Here is a 20447-nt window from a genome sequence, read left to right as displayed (position 1 = left end):
CCTACGTGATTAGATATGCATTATGCATTTAAGCCCGCCACTGTACATTAACCAAAAGTGCTCGGAATTGCGACAATTGAGCTAGTTATGCTTCGTAATGGTCGACACTATTCACCAGTACTTCCATAAACTGACTCACAAAAACGTAAAATAAAAGGTGACGACAACATTTGACTTGAAGGACAGGTCATTGTGGAAATACTTGAGGTGGTCTTTGAATAGCAGTGTACGGTATGGTTTATAGGTACAGTCAGTAGTTTGGCTGAAACGAACGAACGAATCTTTTGAGTTATGTTTGATTTCTAATCTCTATCATTTATTTTGAAATACATAACTTACAAGTTCACTAATTATTTCATTTTGATATTAAAAAGTATCTCAATTGACCGGAGGTGTTTTATCCCCTTTATTTTACAAAACAAGGCTTCTAAGGCGTTAAGAGAATACTTAGTAACTGAGTAAAATCTTGGAGAGCATCAAGGGTAATGTATTCTAGAGAACTGTGTTACTGAATTAACAAGCGCCAAGGCGCAAAACAAAAGTATTTTACGCACTTAACATTTTAATAACATAAAAAAGTTTCTTCCAAATCCGCCCAGGAGAATGAGAAAAAATCCACAATCACATACATCCATTCTTACAAACTTTACCCTAAGAGTCTCAATATTTAAGTGATGACCAGAAAAATACATTCAACTTCATTCATTATTTACCCACACAAATAAAACTGACAAACAATAAATTAATTTATCGGAACGAAAGCTTCCATTAAGGCCGGGTAGCAGAGAAAATGGCGAAAATGAGGTTTTCATTTTTCATTTTTGAGGTACTAAACAGTAAAATTAAAGGCTAAGATTTTCATTGGGCATAGTTGAGGATATTTTCTAGGGCTATTAACGGATGGAAACACGATTTGATGAAGTTGACTCGATAGAATAAATTCCCAAAGTTACCTCTATTCGTTTTCTATTTATGGTTTTATTTTTAAAATAAGCGATTTGAGATTCTAAATCTTTTACTAAACTAAAGTTCAGAAATAACTTGAGGGCTTTTAACGGATGAAATTTTTATATTGCGTCTTATTTAGTTACTATGTTAAAAAATGTGGAAAAAATCGTCCATGACGGCTTGGACAATCTCAATCAGTCGCGCGGTGGCGCTTACGGAGGACGGACGCGTGTTAGTTTTTTGGCCGTGACAGTTCGCGATTTGTCAATATTTTTGACAATGATGACTTTGATGAGTCACAGTATAATAATATCAGTGTTACTGGAGAAAGCTTAAATTTTTGATAATGAAAAATTATCAATTTTGTCTACCTATTGAAATTTAAATCGTTCGCATCCTTTTAAACGAAGACTCTACTCATGATACATAGTACATTCCTCAAATATGAGACAAAACCAATGGGTTAAAATTACATTTTAATAGTACCTACATACAATCGTCTTACACTCTTTAAAAGAGCACACTGACACAAATAAATAATAAAAAATACTGTCTAAGGTCTGTAGCTAAAGGTCTAAGCTGTAAGATAGAAGAATCTTCTAGCCAAAAAGATGGCAGATGCAGCAGATGTCAACGGATTTAAAACTGGAGTTCATATGACTCCTTGTAGACTTGAGTCTCTAGAGCGTCCCTTCCTCCACCATGCGTAAGAATGTTTCAAAAATACTGTCTAAGGTCTGTAGCTAAAGGTCTAAGCTGCAAGATAGAAGAATCTTCTAGCCAAAAAGATGGCAGATGCAGCAGATGTCAACGGATTTAAAACTGGAGTTCATGTGACTCCTTGTAGACTTGAGTGTCTAGAGCGTCCCTTCCTCCACCATGCGTAAGAATTTTCACAAAAATACTGTCTAAGGTCTGTAGCTAAAGGTCTAAGCTGCAAGATAGAAGAATCTTCTAGCCAAAAACATGGCATATGCAGCATAGGTATATCAACGGATTTAAGACTGGACTGGCACCACCTTGCAATGTCATCCTCTCATTGTTATCTGTAATGTAAATTATTTTTAAAATGTATTTAAAAAATAAAATGTTCGTTTTATTATTTCAATAATCTGACCTCTCAACTCAACTACACTACACAAACACCTTTGTTCGCAACTGTACTGACGAAACCTCGATATCATTAAAGATGGCAAGCCTTATGTATGGAACGGTCGCTTTTTTGTAACCTTTATAATTTGGTCGGCTTACAGAAAAATTCCTGATATTTTTTTGCAGTTCGATAACTTTCTTATAAGTCGTAATATAAAGCTGAAATTAACAGGATAGCTTATTCAAGGAACATTTTAATTTGTCCATTGTATGCCATGTTCCCTTGTTATAAGGGAATCGCGTATTCGGCCACGAAAGTAAGACTGTTAAAATAAATTAGATTTCTTGAAATCTCTCTTTTGCGCAAAGCCACATCATTTATATTTAATGTGGTTATAAAGGTGTACCAAGGGTACATGCTACACCTTTTTATTCGATTGTAAGAGTACTGGTTTACTCACAAGTCCGTTTTATCTGATTTTCGAAATCTTTTAATTACACTGGTGTTTATCATTCAAATCAATGACTAATGTTTGAACTAATTTGGACATTCAAGGTCTATCATTGGTATTTTTCTTTCAAACTTCTGCGTTGAGCCATTTACGAGATCTGGGACATCACAAAACATTACCCCAGCAAAATTCTAAATAACTTGAGAACCAGAACACAAACAAATTTGACAAATTACTACGCAACAAGAGCTATCTATCCATGTATTTGGTACCGGGATAGAGCGACTTTAAAAAAAAATTTTTGCCAGGGTAATGTTTGAAACGTTACCCCAGCAAAATCTGTTTTTTCCTAATAACTTTAAAACTATAATTTGAACGAATTTTGCTATTAGTGGACAAAGGACAATGTTCATTTCTGGCCTGGCGTGGACAAGCTGCTAATGAAAATATGAATTTGCCAAAATTTTTTAATACATTTTTAAAGTATTCACTTAGTGTAACTTTGTATCAATTTGCCTTTATAAAAATCCAATTTAAATAGTACTTTATGTGATAATTACAACTTCCTGTCTTTAACACTCAATTCAGTGTTGCCAAAATGAATCTTATCGGTAAGAATCGATTCATATCGATTGTTGTTCGACTATGACAATTATTATTTTTTTAAATACGTATTCATTAAAATGACATTTATAAAACCTTTTTAATATTCTAATAACACTACCAAAAATATTAAATAACTAAATGAAACCTTATTTCATACACACCTTATTATACACCTTATTTCGAGTCATCAAAAAATACAATCGATTTTTATATCGATTATTTTTATTCATCACCACATTATTAGCATGGCAACACTGAAAATATTGTCACAGCTGTTATCTGTCATTCCCTTTGTTTTGTATTTTTCATCGTGAGTGTTGTTTAGTTCTCAAAACCAAGTCTTTGCCAAAATAAAAGCAGAAGAGTGTCGTATAAGTTTCCCTTTTGACGTCTTTATTTTTTTGACCATGGTCCTCGATGCTTCCCTTCCCGATGACCCTGGCATACTCTCGAACTACGAATCTCACTCAACCAATTACCAATGGCTCACTTTCGGACATTGAACCTTGCCTAAACGCCAACCACGGGTTACGTATGGACTCCGACCCGAGCCCTAATGTTAACCCCAGCCCGATTTTGGATAATGCAACCAGCAATTCCTCAATCTCATGAGGAACCTATGATATGTATCAATTGTATAGCTGACATGATGCAGAGGAGGCGACATAGCCTAGAGCTTATTTAAGTTCAGTTGGTTATAATTTGATGACTCCTCAGCTGGTAAGTTATTGAATGAGTGTGTGGACTTGTTGAATACCTTTTACAATGTATTTGATCAACTACCTTTACCGTAGATTACCATAATTCTAATAAAACTTTTTTTTTAGATTGATAACAGCAGTGTATGTTGTCACTCATGTTGGACCGTGGCCACGGTGTGGCTCTGCACCAATCAAGGACAAATAATATTTCAAATGAAGAAGCAACCACTAGCACTGGTCACAGTTAACGTGGATTGTCTTTGTTACAAATACGTTCCATAGACTGCATATAAACACGGAAAGAGAATCACATATTCGAAAATAATGTAATAATGGAACAGATTTCACCTCGTCAAGTAAGTTTTTTTTATAATTATTTTCATTATATTTTATTAAAGACATGGCTTGATATATTTGAACAAAGTGTATATTTTTTTCTATACAAATACTTCTTACTGATAGATAAAAATTGACATCACATCTCAATATCTTAAAGAATGAATTTTGAATGATACCATAATTAATTTCTTTGTTTCAGCTGCGGGGATCTGACCAAATATGTCATCCTTAAGTGGCAGTGAGCTGATCGAGCTGCTACACATGCTGTGGAGCCCCAACAAACACATGATGGGACGAGGATTCATTTGTCCTGATATTGGCCGAATAACAGTAGGTTGCTGTGCTCATGTTATGACAATTTTGTGGTTTTTGAGCTGGGCAAGGTATCAGGAACATGTATTTCCACCTGCCTAGTTCCTAGACAATATTTTATTGACCCATGAGTCAGATTAAAATAATAATAATAAAAAAAAATGGTGTTTTATTTTGCTTCTAACCTTTCTAGTCTTAAGCAAAAAAAAAATTTTTTAAGGACTTGGATACAAAATGATATTTATATTCTGTTTCTTACTGGTATAGACTATTTAATAAATAACAAATTACATGCTGTAATGTCTGTCCACCTCAGGCCAAAGGTCCCATACTAAGTGGGCATAACCCTTTCTGCTCACGATGGACTAATTATCTGCTATACTCTCGACTCCCTAAAGCACAACATTTATAAAAATTTTGCTGCGGTAATGCACTCCAGGTAACCGTGTGTGATGCTTATTGCTCATAGTGATTTTCGATACAGAGCCCCGTACATAAGTTATACATAAATTATGGAAAGAAAACACCCAGACCAATACAAACAAATATGTATGCAATTTTAGTATGATATTTTTATTAATAATAAACAAAAAGACTGAACAAAATTGATGCGTGTACTGATTAATGTAATTAACCACATGCAAAGCTTTGTGAATTGCAACAACTATAATTTATTATCCAAGCTCTAAATAATCGCTACTACGAGTAACTGATCATAAAATGTTTTTCCAATCGCTCAAGCTCCCGAGGATCTACCGATAGGTCGGGTGACGTAATCTTGAAATTCTTTTAGCCGGCGCGGAACTTCTGGAAGGACGGGTGACGCCACGCCTCTTTGAACCGTGTTTACTTTGGCAGTTATATTCTATATTTATTCGATTCTAAAATATATTCCCAAAAATTTTGAAAGTTGTTTTAATTTGTATCACTTGGATATGATTTGTATTAGAAAGTGCTGTGAGTGTGACGCTTGAACGGAAGGAAGTCAACCTAACCTAACCAACTGCGTATTTCTAAACTGCGTATTTCTATACTGTGTAGCCGCGAGAGCTCTTTGGCGCGCTGTCTTCGGCGAAGTATTGCGCGCGCAGATTTTGACAGCGCGAAATACCTACTTTAGCAGAAATACCAAGCCTTAAGTAAATAACTTTGTGTAATCACTTTCACTATTTTCCAATAAATGTCCTACAGCAAAACAAAATTTTAGTTGTTCTCAATTTTACTGGCTTAAAACAATTTATTGAAGATCAAACGAACTTAACAAGTGAAGTTCGATCATAATTATGTGAACAGCTTCATTCGAAGCGATTTATACATTTATTGGTTTACATATTGTAGTAGCGCCCCCAAGCACTAGCCTTCCACGCATTTTTTAAAGTTATTTTTATTTTTTAAGTCGATTTAATAAAATTCAATTTGATTGAATCGAGTTTAAAAAATGGCAACACTTAAGTGACGTATTTCCGAGTACCCCCACTACGTAGCTCGCTTTAGCCGGCGGCCATTTGCTGCGAGTCATTTTGTTTACAGCTAAATCTGGGGGCACGGCAGTGCCCCCGCCAAGTCGAGCGCGAAGCAAACACTGCCGTACCATCCTTTACTGGAACCATTTCGCCGCATTTTCAGGCCCCTATTTGAGTACCTCTGGATAAGACTAGAACGCAGAAATTTTCGTCATCTAGTAAGCTATAATCACATACCTAAAATCCAAAATTTCAAGTCTGTTGGTCATTTAGTTCCGAAGTTAAGCGAAAGCAAAGTTTCGAATTTATGGCACTCACTCACTGATGATCATCAAAATAGAACTAGTACTTCCCATAAACTCAGAGAGCTGAAATTTGGTACAGAGTTAGGGTTTAATGGCCACATAAAGGGAAAACTATAAAAACTAGGAAAATCGAAGATCTGGAGTAACACCACATTCATAATCAATACTACTAGCGCCACACCGGCACCGTGGCGTTCGCCTGTACCGCTCACCGCTAGATGGCGCTAGCACTTTGAGCGTCGATTTTCTGCACCGCGGTGTCCAGATTTTTTTTCCTTTCTAGACCCCCCCGTCGATGAAGTTGAATGTTGTGTAATTTGAATTTGGTTGATTTCGTTTATTATATCGTGAGGTTCTATAAGGTTAAGTTATTATTAAAACAATTTTCTGATTCGTTGTCCATTTTAAAGGTCGCTGTGTTTAATATCGTAAAAAAAATGTCGATAATATTAAAGGACGACGACGTTAAATTTAATTATGCCACATTCTACAAAAAGGAGTGAAATCCCACCAAAAACATTCTGTAAAAAACTAGCCAAGTCTCGATGGAGCTGCTTGTTTATCTCTAAAAAGTAATGAAATCTAGACAAAGTCGTGCCAAGTCTATGGTTCTTTTCTGCGATTTCTTTATTATTACAGTTAATGTTGTGTGACTTGGCCGTTGAACAATCTTTATTAAGATAATCAATAATCATGCATAAGTATTATTGAAATACGCAGCTTTATTAAGCCTACAATTGACTGGTTATTTAATCAACGTTTTCCAAGTGGCAATTTTCCATCGTCAATGGGTAGCGGTTCTGGCAACAGATTGGTGCAATGGTGTCATGGAGCACCTGGTTTTGTACCCTTCAACGGCCAAGTCACACAACATTAACTGTAATAATAAAGAAATCGCAGAAAAGAACCATAGACTTGGCACGACTTTGTCTAGATTTCATTACTTTTTAGAGATAAACAAGCAGCTCCATCGAGACTTGGCTAGTTTTTTACAGAATGTTTTTGGTGGGATCGTTTCATATTTTAATTTTTAGTTTCAGATTAAGGGAGGGTTTAGTTGATAGGGTGGGTGTGTATAAATCGCTTCGAATGAAGCTGTTCACATAATTATGATCGAACTTCACTTGTTAAGTTCGTTTGATCTTCAATTATGTTTCACAGCTTCATTCTTTGCGATTTATACATTTATTGGTTTACATATTGTAGGATGTTGAGAGAGTAACTACATATTATGAAAATAAAATAAAATGTGAAACGAACAGGTAAGTTTTTATTTATGTCATTAAAATAATGTAACATAAATATATGTATAAAGAAATACTATATTATACTATAATCAATAACATTTCTTTACAGAAAAAATCATCAGTAATTACAAGCATGCATCTAATATAGATTCAGCAAACTGATTGGAGTTTGTGACAATTTCCTTATTATAAAATTTTGCAAAAACTGAGGATGAATCACTCCAACCTGCAGTTTTCCTAATAACATCTATATTGACCCCGGATTTGTTGGCTGAAGAAGTCGCCGCGTGACGAGTGCTGTGTGCAGTGAATATATCAGTGTTAATACCACTACATTGAAGAGTATTTTTAATCCAGTGACTTAGAGTTTGTGATGTAACTTTAGAATATGGACGTTTGTAACTAATGAATAAATGATCATTATCATTTTTGCGAAGTGTTTGAGTTTTACGAATATACTCTTCTAAACATCTAGCGGGACAAATTTCGGGACGAGAATTATAAAAGGGCAATCTTAAAAAGGGTTGAAATGAATTTGGTTTTGAGGTTTTTACTAAATCCGGTATTTTAATGGTAATTTCAATAGATGGTTGAGTAGTGATATTACTTAACTTTATCAAAGATAATGTTTGGACACGGTGAGCAGTCACCAAAGCCAACAAAGTCAGGGTCTTTTTGGAAAGTGTTTCCAGATCGAGATCTACGTTAGGCCACTTTTCTGCCAAATAATTTAAAACAATATTAGGGTTCCAAGTCATGTTATACTTTGGTACCGTGGGTCTCAATCTGAAAACACCTTTTATAAACCGTTTTATACGGTCATCATCTAATAATTCTTTACCTAACAATAATGACAAGGCGGATTTATAAGAATTTATAGTACCATATTTAGCCCCTTTATCGAAAATACTCGTGAGAAAATGAATGATTATAGGGACGGAAACTTTCATATAATCATAATTATAGATCGCACAATAGGTAATCCAGGCTCTGATACAGCCGTTATATTGTTTATATGTATTGTCTGATAAGGAGGCTAACATAATTTCGACTGATCTTGGAGATAAGAATCTTTTTAGTAGAGCTTGCCTGACAACTTCGCGGCAGCTAAGCGTAACGTCTTGTGAAGACTGTGATGCAGCCTGAAAGGAGATTGCAATAAATTAATATTGGGCTCTAAATACATAACATCAGAAATGACTAATTTTTGAAAAAGAGGGAACCATGGTTGTGTTGGCCAATATGGCACTACTACGATGCCTTCTGCCTTGTCATTTACAATTTTTTGTAATACCTTAACAATAAGTGAGAATGGTGGAAAAGCGTAGAATCTAATTCCATTCCATGATATGGTAAAAGCATCTGTAGTCCATGCATCAGGGTCAGTTTTCCATGTGACATAAATTGAACATTTTGCGTTATATCGACTAGCAAATAAATCTACCTCGGGCAATTCAAATTTTTTAATTATATCTTTATAAGCATATTCGTTTAACTCCCACTCAGTGTCCTGAAACTTTTTTCGTGAAAGTGAATCCGCATCATTATTTTCTTTAGTGTTTATGTAGGAAGCGAAAACAATTATTCGACGCTCTTCACACCATTCCCAAAGTTGCCTTGAGAGTTTATTTAAGTGATTATATTGAACACTACCCATACGATTAATACAGGATATAGCAGTTACATTATCTATACGAAGTAAAATATTACAGTCAAACATCTCTTTAGCGAAACATTTAAGTGCTAGAAAAGCAGATTTCAGTTCCAATTCGTTAATATGCAAAGATTTTTCATCATCCTTAAAATAACCATAGCTCTTTTGTCCACAACAGTAAGCGCCCCAACCAGTAGTAGAGGCGTCAGAGAAAATTTCAAGTTTATATTGATTGACCTTAAGTGAAAAATATCCAAAGTCTATATGATCTAACCACCAATTTATATCCTTTTGTAATGAACATGGAATATGTATAAATTGCTCATAACTTGGGTTTTTAAGTAAACATAAAAACTTATGGCGTTCAAATAGTTTGGTGTATAACCAGGAATATTGTATAGCCGGGCAAGATGATATTAATAAACCTATTATCCTCGCGAACTCACGTAATTTACATTTACGGGTATTTTTGAATGTTAAAAGTGTGTCTTTTATTTTAATTTTCTTAGCTTCAGGTAAAGTTAAAGTCATTTCTTCAGAATTAAAAATGAATCCCAAAAATTTTGTGACTTTTTTAGGAACCAAACAACTTTTTTCAGTGTTTAGCATAAACCCTAAGCTCTCTAAAAGGGCTTTGGTTTGTCTAACATTATTTTTACATTCAAAATAATCCTGTCCGATACAAAGCATATCATCTAGATACATGACAGAAAGCATCCCACGTGACCTCAAAAATTCTAAGACTGGTTTCATCAACTTTGTGAAAACATAAGGTGCCGTGCTTAAACCGAAAGGTAAGCAATTAAACTCGTACATAATGTCGTTATATTTAAAACGAAGATATTTTTTATGAGACTCATGAATCTGAATAAAAAAGTACGCGTCTTTTAGATCTATTGATGCCATGAAACAATTTTCAGTAATAAGTTTTGATGCGGTACGATAGTCCTCCATCTTAAAGTGCTGTGTTTTTATGAATTTATTTAAGCACTTTAAATTAAGAATGAATCGTTTACTACCATTCGGTTTTGGCACTAGGAAGACACTAGACAAAAATTGTCCTTTAACAGGATTGCATATAGATATGGCATTAATTTTTAATAAATGGTTAATAGATTCGTTAAAATCTTTATTTTCACTATCCGAGCGAGGATAAACACTAGGGTTATTAGTACAGATTGGCATTGAGGAAAATGGTATCTTATATCCATTTATCCACGATAAAATAGTGGGGTCATTCGTGATTTGTGACCACTCATGTAAAAAGTATTTGAGTCTGCCAGCGTACAGTACCTCGTGATCTAGGTGTGATGAGTCCTCCTCGACGACGGCGGCGGCGGCTGATGAGGCGGCGAGCGGTGCGGAGGCCGGTACGAGTCGCTGGGGCCCGGGCGCGTCGTGCGGTAGGCCGGTCGACCTCTCGCAGCAGCGGCGGTTGTCTTGTTGTCGGCCTTCCGTTGCTGCGGTTTGTAGTTTAAATTATTAGTCTTACTTGTACTTGGTTTGTTAGCTGGATTTTTATATGTAGGTTTTGGTACGGTTTTCAATGCCTCTCCAGATTTTTGGATGGATTTTGCAGTTTTAATTTTTTCCGTAATATTGTCACCAAAAAGTTGATTGTTTCTAACGGTGTTAACCAATGAATCCTTCAGTTCAGTATTAATCGAAGTAATAACGAAATGCCTACGAGTCTTAGTCTCGTGGAAATGTATGTCACATAAAATGCGGCACGCATCACTTATTGGCTTTAAAATCTTTTGTTTGGATGTTTCATTCGAAAGAATTGAGTCTACAGCTGTGCCTAAAGCAGAAATAGCTACTGCAAGCTGTTTTTGTTGGTACATTAGTGCCGAATCTCGTTTCACCATAACATCTCGAATAGCGGCCTTAACCTCAGGATTTAACGTAGGTGCCACTAATAAATCGCAATTATTTGGTACCGAATATTGCTGCATAATTTGGTCCTTAACATCTTTTTGAAGACCCTTTGCTAGGATTTCTTGCCACCTGTTGGCGACGTCTTTGTGGATAGCCGGACCGAGAGTGGCTTCCGCCTTAGGAGCGTCACCCAACAGTTGCAAAATATCATCGTCTAAAACCGCTTCGGTAGGGCTTACAGACTCGGATGGCACGACTTCTTGCGTCTCTTTTGGCGAAGAGGGTCCAGGTATAGATTTGGAGGGTGATATTAGGCCCGGTGCGGCACGCTCCGGGGAGTCAAGTCGTGCCGGTGATACTGGGCACGGTGACTCAGGCCACAGTGATTCAGGATGGTTTTCATCCTGTAAGCTTATTACAGCACTGCCGACATCTTCCTCGACGATGGCGTCGACTGAAACAACCAAAGAGTTTGGTTTTTAGACGTGTCGTATACTTTCGAGAGAATAGCACATTTTTGGAGGGCCAAATTTATCAATACTCGTGGCAGTGTTAGCCCAAAAAAGGCAGCACGTATCACATTGATTTAGCAGACGCGACAGTGGCAGCCCAAAGTTAGCAGCACGTATCGCTCTATGGCCAATAGGTTGATTCAATAAGCGTGACAGTGGGAGCCCAGAGTTGGCATCACGTATCACTATTGGATCACCAAAAATATAAAATAATAATTTTTACTTACGGTTGGGTTCTTCGTCCGATATTTGGTCATGTTCACGAGTCTTTTGTAGCTTCTTCTCCAATTTTTGTATTTTACGCCGTATTTCTTCTTCAGAATTATATTTCCTTTTATTTCCCATGTTGAAAGCGTAGAGCTCCGAATGTACGTGCGAAGGCTTGAGCACGAGAACGCAGAAATGACTCGCAGCAAATGGCCGCCGGCTAAAGCGAGCTACGTAGTGGGGGTACTCGGAAATACGTCACTTAAGTGTTGCCATTTTTTAAACTCGATTCAATCAAATTGAATTTTATTAAATCGACTTAAAAAATAAAAATAACTTTAAAAAATGCGTGGAAGGCTAGTGCTTGGGGGCGCTACTACAATATGTAAACCAATAAATGTATAAATCGCTTCGAATGAAGCTGTGAAACATAATGCTATTTAAAATTATGCAAGCGGTACGTAATTTGTGGTCGATGGCGTTTATAGGCGTGGTTTACACGGTTTGGTGTGTAACGCGTTTGATTGGAGCTTTGTTAAAGCTTTCAGAGCTTTGCAATACATTACTGTAAATATTTTTGAATAATCTACTTTGAAATAACGGTGATATTTTTCTTATAAGTGCTCTACACGACGCTGTTTTGGTAATTTGGTGTCAAAATTTAGAAGCCGCGTCAGACATGCTTAAAATCGTCACCGAGTTTCTTCGTCTCCTTCTTATTCATTTCGCTCTTGGCAGAGCGGTCGTGGTCACGTTGAGGCGCTCAAGTCAGGTCAAGGTGGATACAGTTCTCCGCACGATCTCCCGCCATCTCTCTCTGTTGGCCGAGTTTCTTCGTAGCCAAAGAGTAATTTTGATATGGAATTTTTTGATAAATAACTGACGATTGTAGACAAATAGTACATTTATCTCTTATATAAACAACAACAATTGGGCGGGCTCATTTGATAATATTTATGTATTGCTAAATGAGGGTGTATGACCGCTACGAAAACACAACGAGCAAAAAACAATCACGAAATAACATGCAGTAGGGTTGCCAGTTGTTATAGACACCAAATGAAGTGAAATTAATGGAAAAACTAAAAACTATTTACACGGATTTTGATGAAATTTGAAGTAATACATAAGATAGTTTTGATTTTTATTATACGCATACAATACGCACGCAATATTTTTTTCTGTGACAGACTGAAATTCATGTGGGCGAAGCCATAAGGTATAAACCAAATCAATTTCCCTACGAGAAATATTAACGTTCATGAAGGTCTCGATGTTGAAACCGCTCGATGCGAGGTCAATAAAGTCAATCTCTCTCATCTCTTGAATTTGCTTATCGATAGTCTACTACAAATAATATAGACAAATAATTTAGTACTATGTTTAATCTATCGATAATATCGCCATGTGCAATAGAATCGATAATATTGATAGGTCATTTTAAGCAATACTACTGATAACGGCAATACTATACGGGTATACTATAGAAGTATAGAACTATCGATAGTTCAGCAACATTAAACGAAAGTGTTGGCAGCCCTAAGCCCTCGATCCAACATGGCGGGCGCATGTTAATTCTTCCACGCAGTTTGCACCGGCGTAATGGCGCGGAGTGCTGCGAGCGATTCCAGGGTTAACAAATGACTTATTGCTTTATTTTTTTGGTCTGGTCTGTGGGTTAGGATAACTAGTTTCGTTCGTACGTTCGTTCGTTTCAGACAAATGACGTCCACTGCTGGACAAAGGCCTCCCCCAAGGTTTTCCACAATAAACGGTCCTGCGCTGCCCGCATCCAGGTTCTTCCCGCGACCTTTACCAGATCGTCGACCAGGAAAACTAGTTTATTCTTATTTATTGGTGGAGAGACCTACCGAGTTAGATAGAGATTTTTACCTAAAGATAGAGATATAGAGACCCTATGTTTCGGTCGCCATTCGCGTCTCACACTGTTTCACAGAGTTTTTTCTTCAGTCACTTCTTCCCAGTACCAGCCGACAACAACTATCAATCGATATCTTGTCTTGAAGTGGTGGTAGGGCCAGCTATACTGAAGAATTTTATGAATTCAGTGCGTTTTGCTTATCAATAAACCTATTAGCTGTGGGTATGATTTTCAATGAAAAATAGTTTATTCAAATTCAAATTTCTTTACTCCTAACGTTTCTTTATTCATAAAGTTTCTATAGTTGCTTTATTTCTAATCTTTCAGAAAAAATCTTAAGTAGTTTACGAAACATTTAATGGAAAATTCAGCCAAATGTTACATGTCCATTCATTTAGGCTTTTCTCAATATTAAATTACGGAATAATATAGGTATCAAAGAATTTATTTTACTGAATTAAGACTCTTATAATTATGTTTCTTAATGAATTTATCTTAAAGTTTGTAAAGTTTCTTTGTTTAAATATTATGTTCAAAAATAACTGAAAACGTTGCTAAGATTGTAAATGTTACGAAATTTTTTCCCATCTAATTTTAGACAAAGGAATCCATCTTGGGCCGAGTTTCTTGAACTAAAGGATTTTGTCTTTACTAGGAACTAGTGTTGTTAATTTTTGTATCGATATCGTAAAACAAAGCAAAGTATCGACAAGGACGTGTGTGTTGTATTTTGTAGTTTGCTCTAACTGCAACTTAGGCAACATTTTCGTTTGAATGTGGCAATAAAACTAAACTTAAGTGAGGTCGAGGCTTGAAGTAAATCTTGCATTTCAAGTACCTAAATGTATAATATAATTTATATTAAGGGGAAACGTGAATCTGTCTAGTGTATAGTTCCTTTGAAAATTTAAGTGATTATTTGGAAGAGATATCGATTGATTTTGGTTTTAAGTTAGATTCTAATTATGTAACTTAGGGCCGATTTTTCAATCGTCAGATAATTTTTAACTGAAGAATAAACTTGTCATTTTGACATATTTCCCATACTGAAACTGTCAATGTGCCAAACTTATTCTTCAGTTAAAAGTTATCTGACGATTGAAAAATCAGCCCTTACTCCTATAGGTGAATAAGCATTTTACATACAACACATAAAGCATTTAATGCTTGCTTTCATTTTTCATTTGCAGACATTAATCTTTATGCTTTTTCTGCCAAACCTACTGTTATATTTCATCTAAATCATCGATATCGATATATCCACAGCACTACCCACATTTATCACCATCAATTAGACTAGGTGTTTCTGGAGCAATGATTAATTCTCCTTCCAAGGGGTTGGTTGGAAGTCTAGTGCTTTTTGTCAAATTTCCTTCCCCTTGAACTTCTTTGGAAATAAGTTGAGTTATTTGTTTTGGAGGTAAACGGGAGGTATTTCTCATTACAATTTGTGTAATTCAATTAGTTTTGGAATTAAGGGTTTGAAAGAGTTTTATTTATAACTGGGAGAAGAACAATCTAGGTCTATACTAAATCTAGTTACTAATATTATAAAGAGGTAAAGTTTGTGTGTTTGTATATTTGTTAAATTGTAAGGGGTAATTTCGGGATCTACTGAACCGATTTTAAAAATTCTTTCACCAATAGAAAGCCACATTATTGCTGAGTGTCATAGGTTAAATAAAAAAACGAAAAATTCCACACGGGCGAAGCCGCGGGCGGAAAGCTAGTACGATATAAAGAAGAAAGATTTTAATTGTATGTTTGTATTGAATAGGACCCAAAAGTACTGGATAGATTTAAAAAATTCTTTTACTATTAGAATTATCCCCGATAAAAATAGGCTACAGAATAATTATGGATGGTATAGATACATTTTGTGAACTCAACGCAGGCGAAGCCGCGGGCTACTTGGACATAAGTAAACCATATTAGTCACGATTATAAAATCCATGTTTATGATCAGTAATACAACAGTTTTGGTAATGTAAATTAAATGTACGCTCTGAATGCTTTGCCAGGCTTTCAGATATTGCTTGTGCTATGCCTGAAACTATTTGGCTAGCCTCACCCACTTTAACAATTCTGTAGGATTCCAACGCTTTGGAATTACGACAAAACTGTAAACAAAGAGAAGGAATTCCCCACACAAATATACAGGGTGACGTTGCAAATAGTTGGCAATTTTTAGGAGCAACTCAGAATCAGTAATTTAATCGATTTACGTAAAGAAAACTTTTTTTTATATCTATTTAATTCTATCCACTGTGCGCGTTTTCATAATTGGCACACGTGGATTTTACTACGATCATAAAGCTTAATAGACATTAAGGTGAGCGAAAATAAGCCTTAGCCTTTAAAACTTCCCACGGATTATATTTTCGTAAGCTTTGTACCTATAGTTGGATCTCACCCATTTCACGTTCGGTAGCAGAATGTATCCATTAGCAGACTGTTTTCAACGCTATTTGAGCTCAGAACTTCTTCCACCTAAGTTCAATAAAACGCGAGTACATTATTAGCTACTTTAACCAAAACCAAAAGTTAAACAAATAATTTTTTTGCAGACAATACCACAAAATAATTACGATAAAGTAATATTGTTTTATAGAGCTTTATTAAAAAATTGCAACTGTTTGCAAAGTCACCCTGTATTTCGAGTCCACTAGAGCATTTTGCCCTATTTTCCTCCCTACGAATAAACTTCAGTTCTCCAATAAAGATTCAGATAATAAATGTTGCCCTCAGGTTAGTGCTGTGAGAGGCACTTGACGCGAGTGAGGTCTCAGGATCCGTTCCTTGAAGAGACAGTTGTGCTAAATAACCCGGAATGAAGGAGGCTTATAAAATACAAGCGGTTTTTATTTGCCTCTGGGAGAAATTACTATATGATAGGTTAAAGAAAGTGACTATTTTTTGGGTTCAGTAGCTTGTGTTCTTAGGGATAAAGTAGCTTTTTAGTTTTTAATGGTCTTGTTTTGTAGTTATGATAAACTTAATGATTTTAAATTACATGTCCTTTCTTAGCCGTGAAATTAGTAAGTGCTTCTATGTAAAAGCTAGTTATTATTATGCATATTTATTACTGGGTAATTTTGTTATCAGTATCCAATTTTTTTAATAAGATCTATAGAACAATGTAACAATACAACTTTATCTTAATTTTGCTACTGATTGCAAAGTCACCCTATATAACCTACATAATGTAAATATCTGTTATCAACATGCTATATCAATATAATCGTATAAACAATAGGTAATTAAAATGCGCATCGTTAATTTGTTTTCAATCGCAAACTCCACATGCTAAATTGCATTCCGTTTACGTTTCGTCTCATTCCAAGTAAGCTCCAGTACAGTGAAACGGAACTTGGCCCACAGCACTGTATAATAATAGAGAAGATGCCGTCTTTGGTTGATAGAGAATTCCCCTTAGCCAAATACGTGGCCGCTTCCATTCGAAAACCTTTATGCAATGGGCCAAGCCACGAGATATGCTTGTTGCAGTTGCAAAAACTGAGACTGACTGTTCTTGGTAATATTTTTGAAATCTGAGAAATGTATGAAGGGTGTTTTGCGTTTCATAATGTACCATGTAGTCTAAGACTGAGTTGCACTGGGTACCTATCGTTGACCGTAACTTTGACGGTAACTGATGTTTTTTGTATGGAGTTTGACAGATTTTTGACGTTTGTGAAAGTTAAAGTAAGATGGTGCAGCCCAGCCTTGAAGTATTAGAAGTAGTAGGATACGTAAAGACAGCAAAATAATAAGTAGTTCATACAAACTGGTGCTTAGGTAAACTAAAGAACTACCTTAGCTACCTAGCTTAGGTAAACTAAACAAGTCTGTGAGAATATAAAGGGCAGCTGCTGGACAGATTTCGATGAAACTGCACAATGGTAAAATAGTGTAAAGGCAAAAACTACTCATAGTATTCAATAAATCTAATTGTGGACTTTTTTCTGAGGTAACATGTTGTCGTTTGCACTTTTCAATTCAAACATTTCTATCGGCTCCCAATCATCTCAATTTCGTCCAGCTTACGACAGAAGACAATCGCTCTCTCTCATGTCTTGCCCCAAACCACATTTGGCTTAAATTCAGCTCTAATTAAAGTGTTGAGAAAATGTGGTTAATGCATACCCTTGCATATGCACTGGGGAACACGGGCGAACCCGCACGCCTCCACTAGTGTTTGAATAAGATAAAGTAATTGAAAGGGGACTTTTGCCCTTAATGGTTGGTCTTCTTCTTATTATTCGTTTCACTCTTGGCAGAGCGGGCGCGGTCACGTTAAGGCGTTGTTCACATCGGTTGTAGAGGCGGATACAACTCTCCGTACGATCTCCCTCCAGCTCTCTCTATTGGTTGGTAATGGTTGAAAGCAGTTGAGAATATTTCGTGGCGAAACGGCCACGTAGCATAATAATATTTTAACTAAGAGTAGAGTAGAGTTAAGGCGTGAAAAGTTAGAAGCTAGACTCCACATGAGATCTGATAACCTTACGATAGTTTGAGCCATATAGTCCCGTCTTGGCAACATTTTTCATGTTTTTTTTCGGTTGTATCTTGTTCGGTTGTACCTAAATTACAATGACATAAAATCCCACATTGTAGTCTCAATCGCCTTAAGAAAAATGTATAATACTCGTATGTAAACAAACATGACTAAACTCTAGTGTATAATAAACTCTAGTTTGTTTTATTGGCATTTTACGGTTTTTAAAATTATAAGCTGATTCACAATACGGTACAGATATACACCGAACCACTGTCACTCTTAGCAACTATACACCACTTTCCGTCTGATCTACAAAGTTAAGGACATAATGAATTCTAGCAACGACAGATTCCTCGGCAGGCCAGACCGCAGGCTAGATTTAACCACAGCATTCCTAATCAATCGTGACCATACAAATGGCTGTGTATGAGGCCGGAGTGAAAGGACGCAATCGTCTGGAAGGGCCTCCCTCTGACCCTCCAATATACGAGGCGGGAGTAACAAAGATAGATATGCATAAACAATTAGAAGTATAAACTTATAATTAGGATTTATCACAAATATTAAAACTTGTAATGCTAAAAAATTATATCACAGTCTTTCCCTTTTATCTTTAAAAACTTTCTTCTCTCTGGTGTGTCTAAAAATCGCTTTCTAGCGATAAGACCGTGTTCAATATTGTATGAAACAAACTGGAATTTAAATAAACTTATAGAGTCTGCCTGTCGCTTTAAAATGCAACACTGGATCCTTCTAAAGACACATTTTTGGGGTAGCATCCTTATTCCTTTCGTTTAATGAAGTGAACTTTAGAACTGGGCTTTCGAAATGATACCAATATTAGTGGAAAGTGGGGATGCATATTATTATACGCATTCAAAGTGTGTGTCGCGGGAAGTGCGATTTTTTTGACGCCGAGTGTATTATGTTTTAGGGCAATATTACCTTGTGTTAATGAAACGATCCTAGCTGTAAAAATAAATGTATGCAAAACGATTGCACAGTCTCCAATGCACTCTACATTACATTAAATGCATGCACAGTCGCGGGCAAATCCCAGACTTCCCACAAAGCCGTCCGGAACGGAACCCTGTAAGTTAGTCCAAGCTATCAGCCGGCTGATTCAGGATGAATTTAATATAGGTTAGGCACAAAGGCTTAGCAGCAGACCTAGGTAAAGATTACGTCTGCATGCATGCATTATGTATCGCACTGGTCTTGGTTGGACACACGGGCGTTGCGGATGGCCAGCGGTTTTCACTTCACAGTTTTTAACTTCGAATACCTTTTTTTTCCACTAATGAAATATTTTGAGTGATGTGCTGTTGGCAGAATCTGAAGAATCTGAAAAAGATTTATAATGATGATTATTGACATCTACGTCGAGTCAAAACGTTTTTTTGAACAACTTCTGTAACCTTTTTTATTTTGTTTCAGGTATGCAACACTGAAATCCTACTAACCTCATATATTATGAGTAAGTAAGTGCTTTAGAAATCACGGTTTAATTAATGGGAAATTTTAAGTCATGTACTACAAATCAAACCACCACTATTTTCTAAACTCTGCGCATTTAAGCAATATTTTTGTTTGAAAAAATTATGCTGGTTTTTGCTGTCCGTGTATCAAATTCACGTATTACATCGATTTATCATTCTTTTGACGTTTAATATTAATCACATGCCGTTTACATGACGATGTAAACATTTAACATGCCGATATGGACTTCAACATGACGTCAGCACCTGTTTTTTGTCTAAACATAATATAAGATAGGTATGTTAGAAACCCAGTATCAAACGGTTATGTAATTAGTAAGAAATACGAGTACATTTTGGTAGATATAATTATGAAGGGTAACTTCTAAGACTAAAAAAATCTGAAGTTAAAAAGTTTTGATTCCAATTCGGATTCAATGTTTTGATTTCATAAGTTTAGAATAAGTAGCTTTTTCTACTTTGCTCAATAGCCTATAAGGCCGTGTGTTCCCATCAGTTGGCCGCGTTACTTCAACGAGTTATTATTATGTTGCGTTTACATTTAGCAACTTCTACATATTATTATTTTTTATAATCTTTCAAAGCATTTAAGCAACAGAACATGCTAAAGAGACTAAAAGTTAAACAGAAAAAATTAAATATCTCCTACTAAAAAACGAAAATGCTCGACAGTCTAGCCACCCGTGTGTCCCGCCAGTTGGCCGTGTCACGTCACCCAACTTATTGCGGGGCGTGTGCATCCAGCAGCAATGCAGCGAACTGTCGTGAGTTCAGTTATGGCGTTCCGATGTCGGTGTTCAGAGTTTGTCTTTACATGTTTGCTAGGCTAATATACATAGCTTGATG

General features: G+C 36.1%; 2 protein-coding genes and 1 long non-coding RNA gene across 3 annotated transcripts in view; 2 read left to right on the top strand and 1 right to left on the bottom strand.

The window, feature by feature from the left end:
- Positions 1-20447, top strand: part of LOC135083670 (proteinase-activated receptor 1-like) — a 152281-nt gene that overhangs the window by 48233 nt on the left and 83601 nt on the right. The gene's annotated exons all lie outside the window — the stretch shown is intronic.
- Positions 3397-4797, top strand: LOC135083687 (uncharacterized). Its single transcript, XR_010259681.1, has 3 exons — positions 3397-3818; positions 3926-4155; positions 4338-4797. It is a non-coding gene; the product is annotated as an uncharacterized LOC135083687 (long non-coding RNA).
- LOC135083621 (uncharacterized) lies at positions 10421-11854 on the bottom strand. Its single transcript, XM_063978321.1, has 2 exons — positions 11737-11854; positions 10421-11451 (listed from the first exon to the last, which is right to left on the bottom strand). Exons 1-2 carry the CDS (start codon positions 11852-11854, stop codon positions 10421-10423), a joined length of 1149 nt encoding a protein of 382 aa, XP_063834391.1.

The sequence above is a fragment of the Ostrinia nubilalis genome, chromosome 24 (genome assembly GCF_963855985.1).
Source record: "Ostrinia nubilalis chromosome 24, ilOstNubi1.1, whole genome shotgun sequence".
NCBI classification, from domain to species: domain Eukaryota; kingdom Metazoa; phylum Arthropoda; class Insecta; order Lepidoptera; family Crambidae; genus Ostrinia; species Ostrinia nubilalis.
The sequence above is the reverse complement of the archived record's forward strand: the minus strand, read 5'-3'. Positions and strand labels throughout refer to the sequence as shown.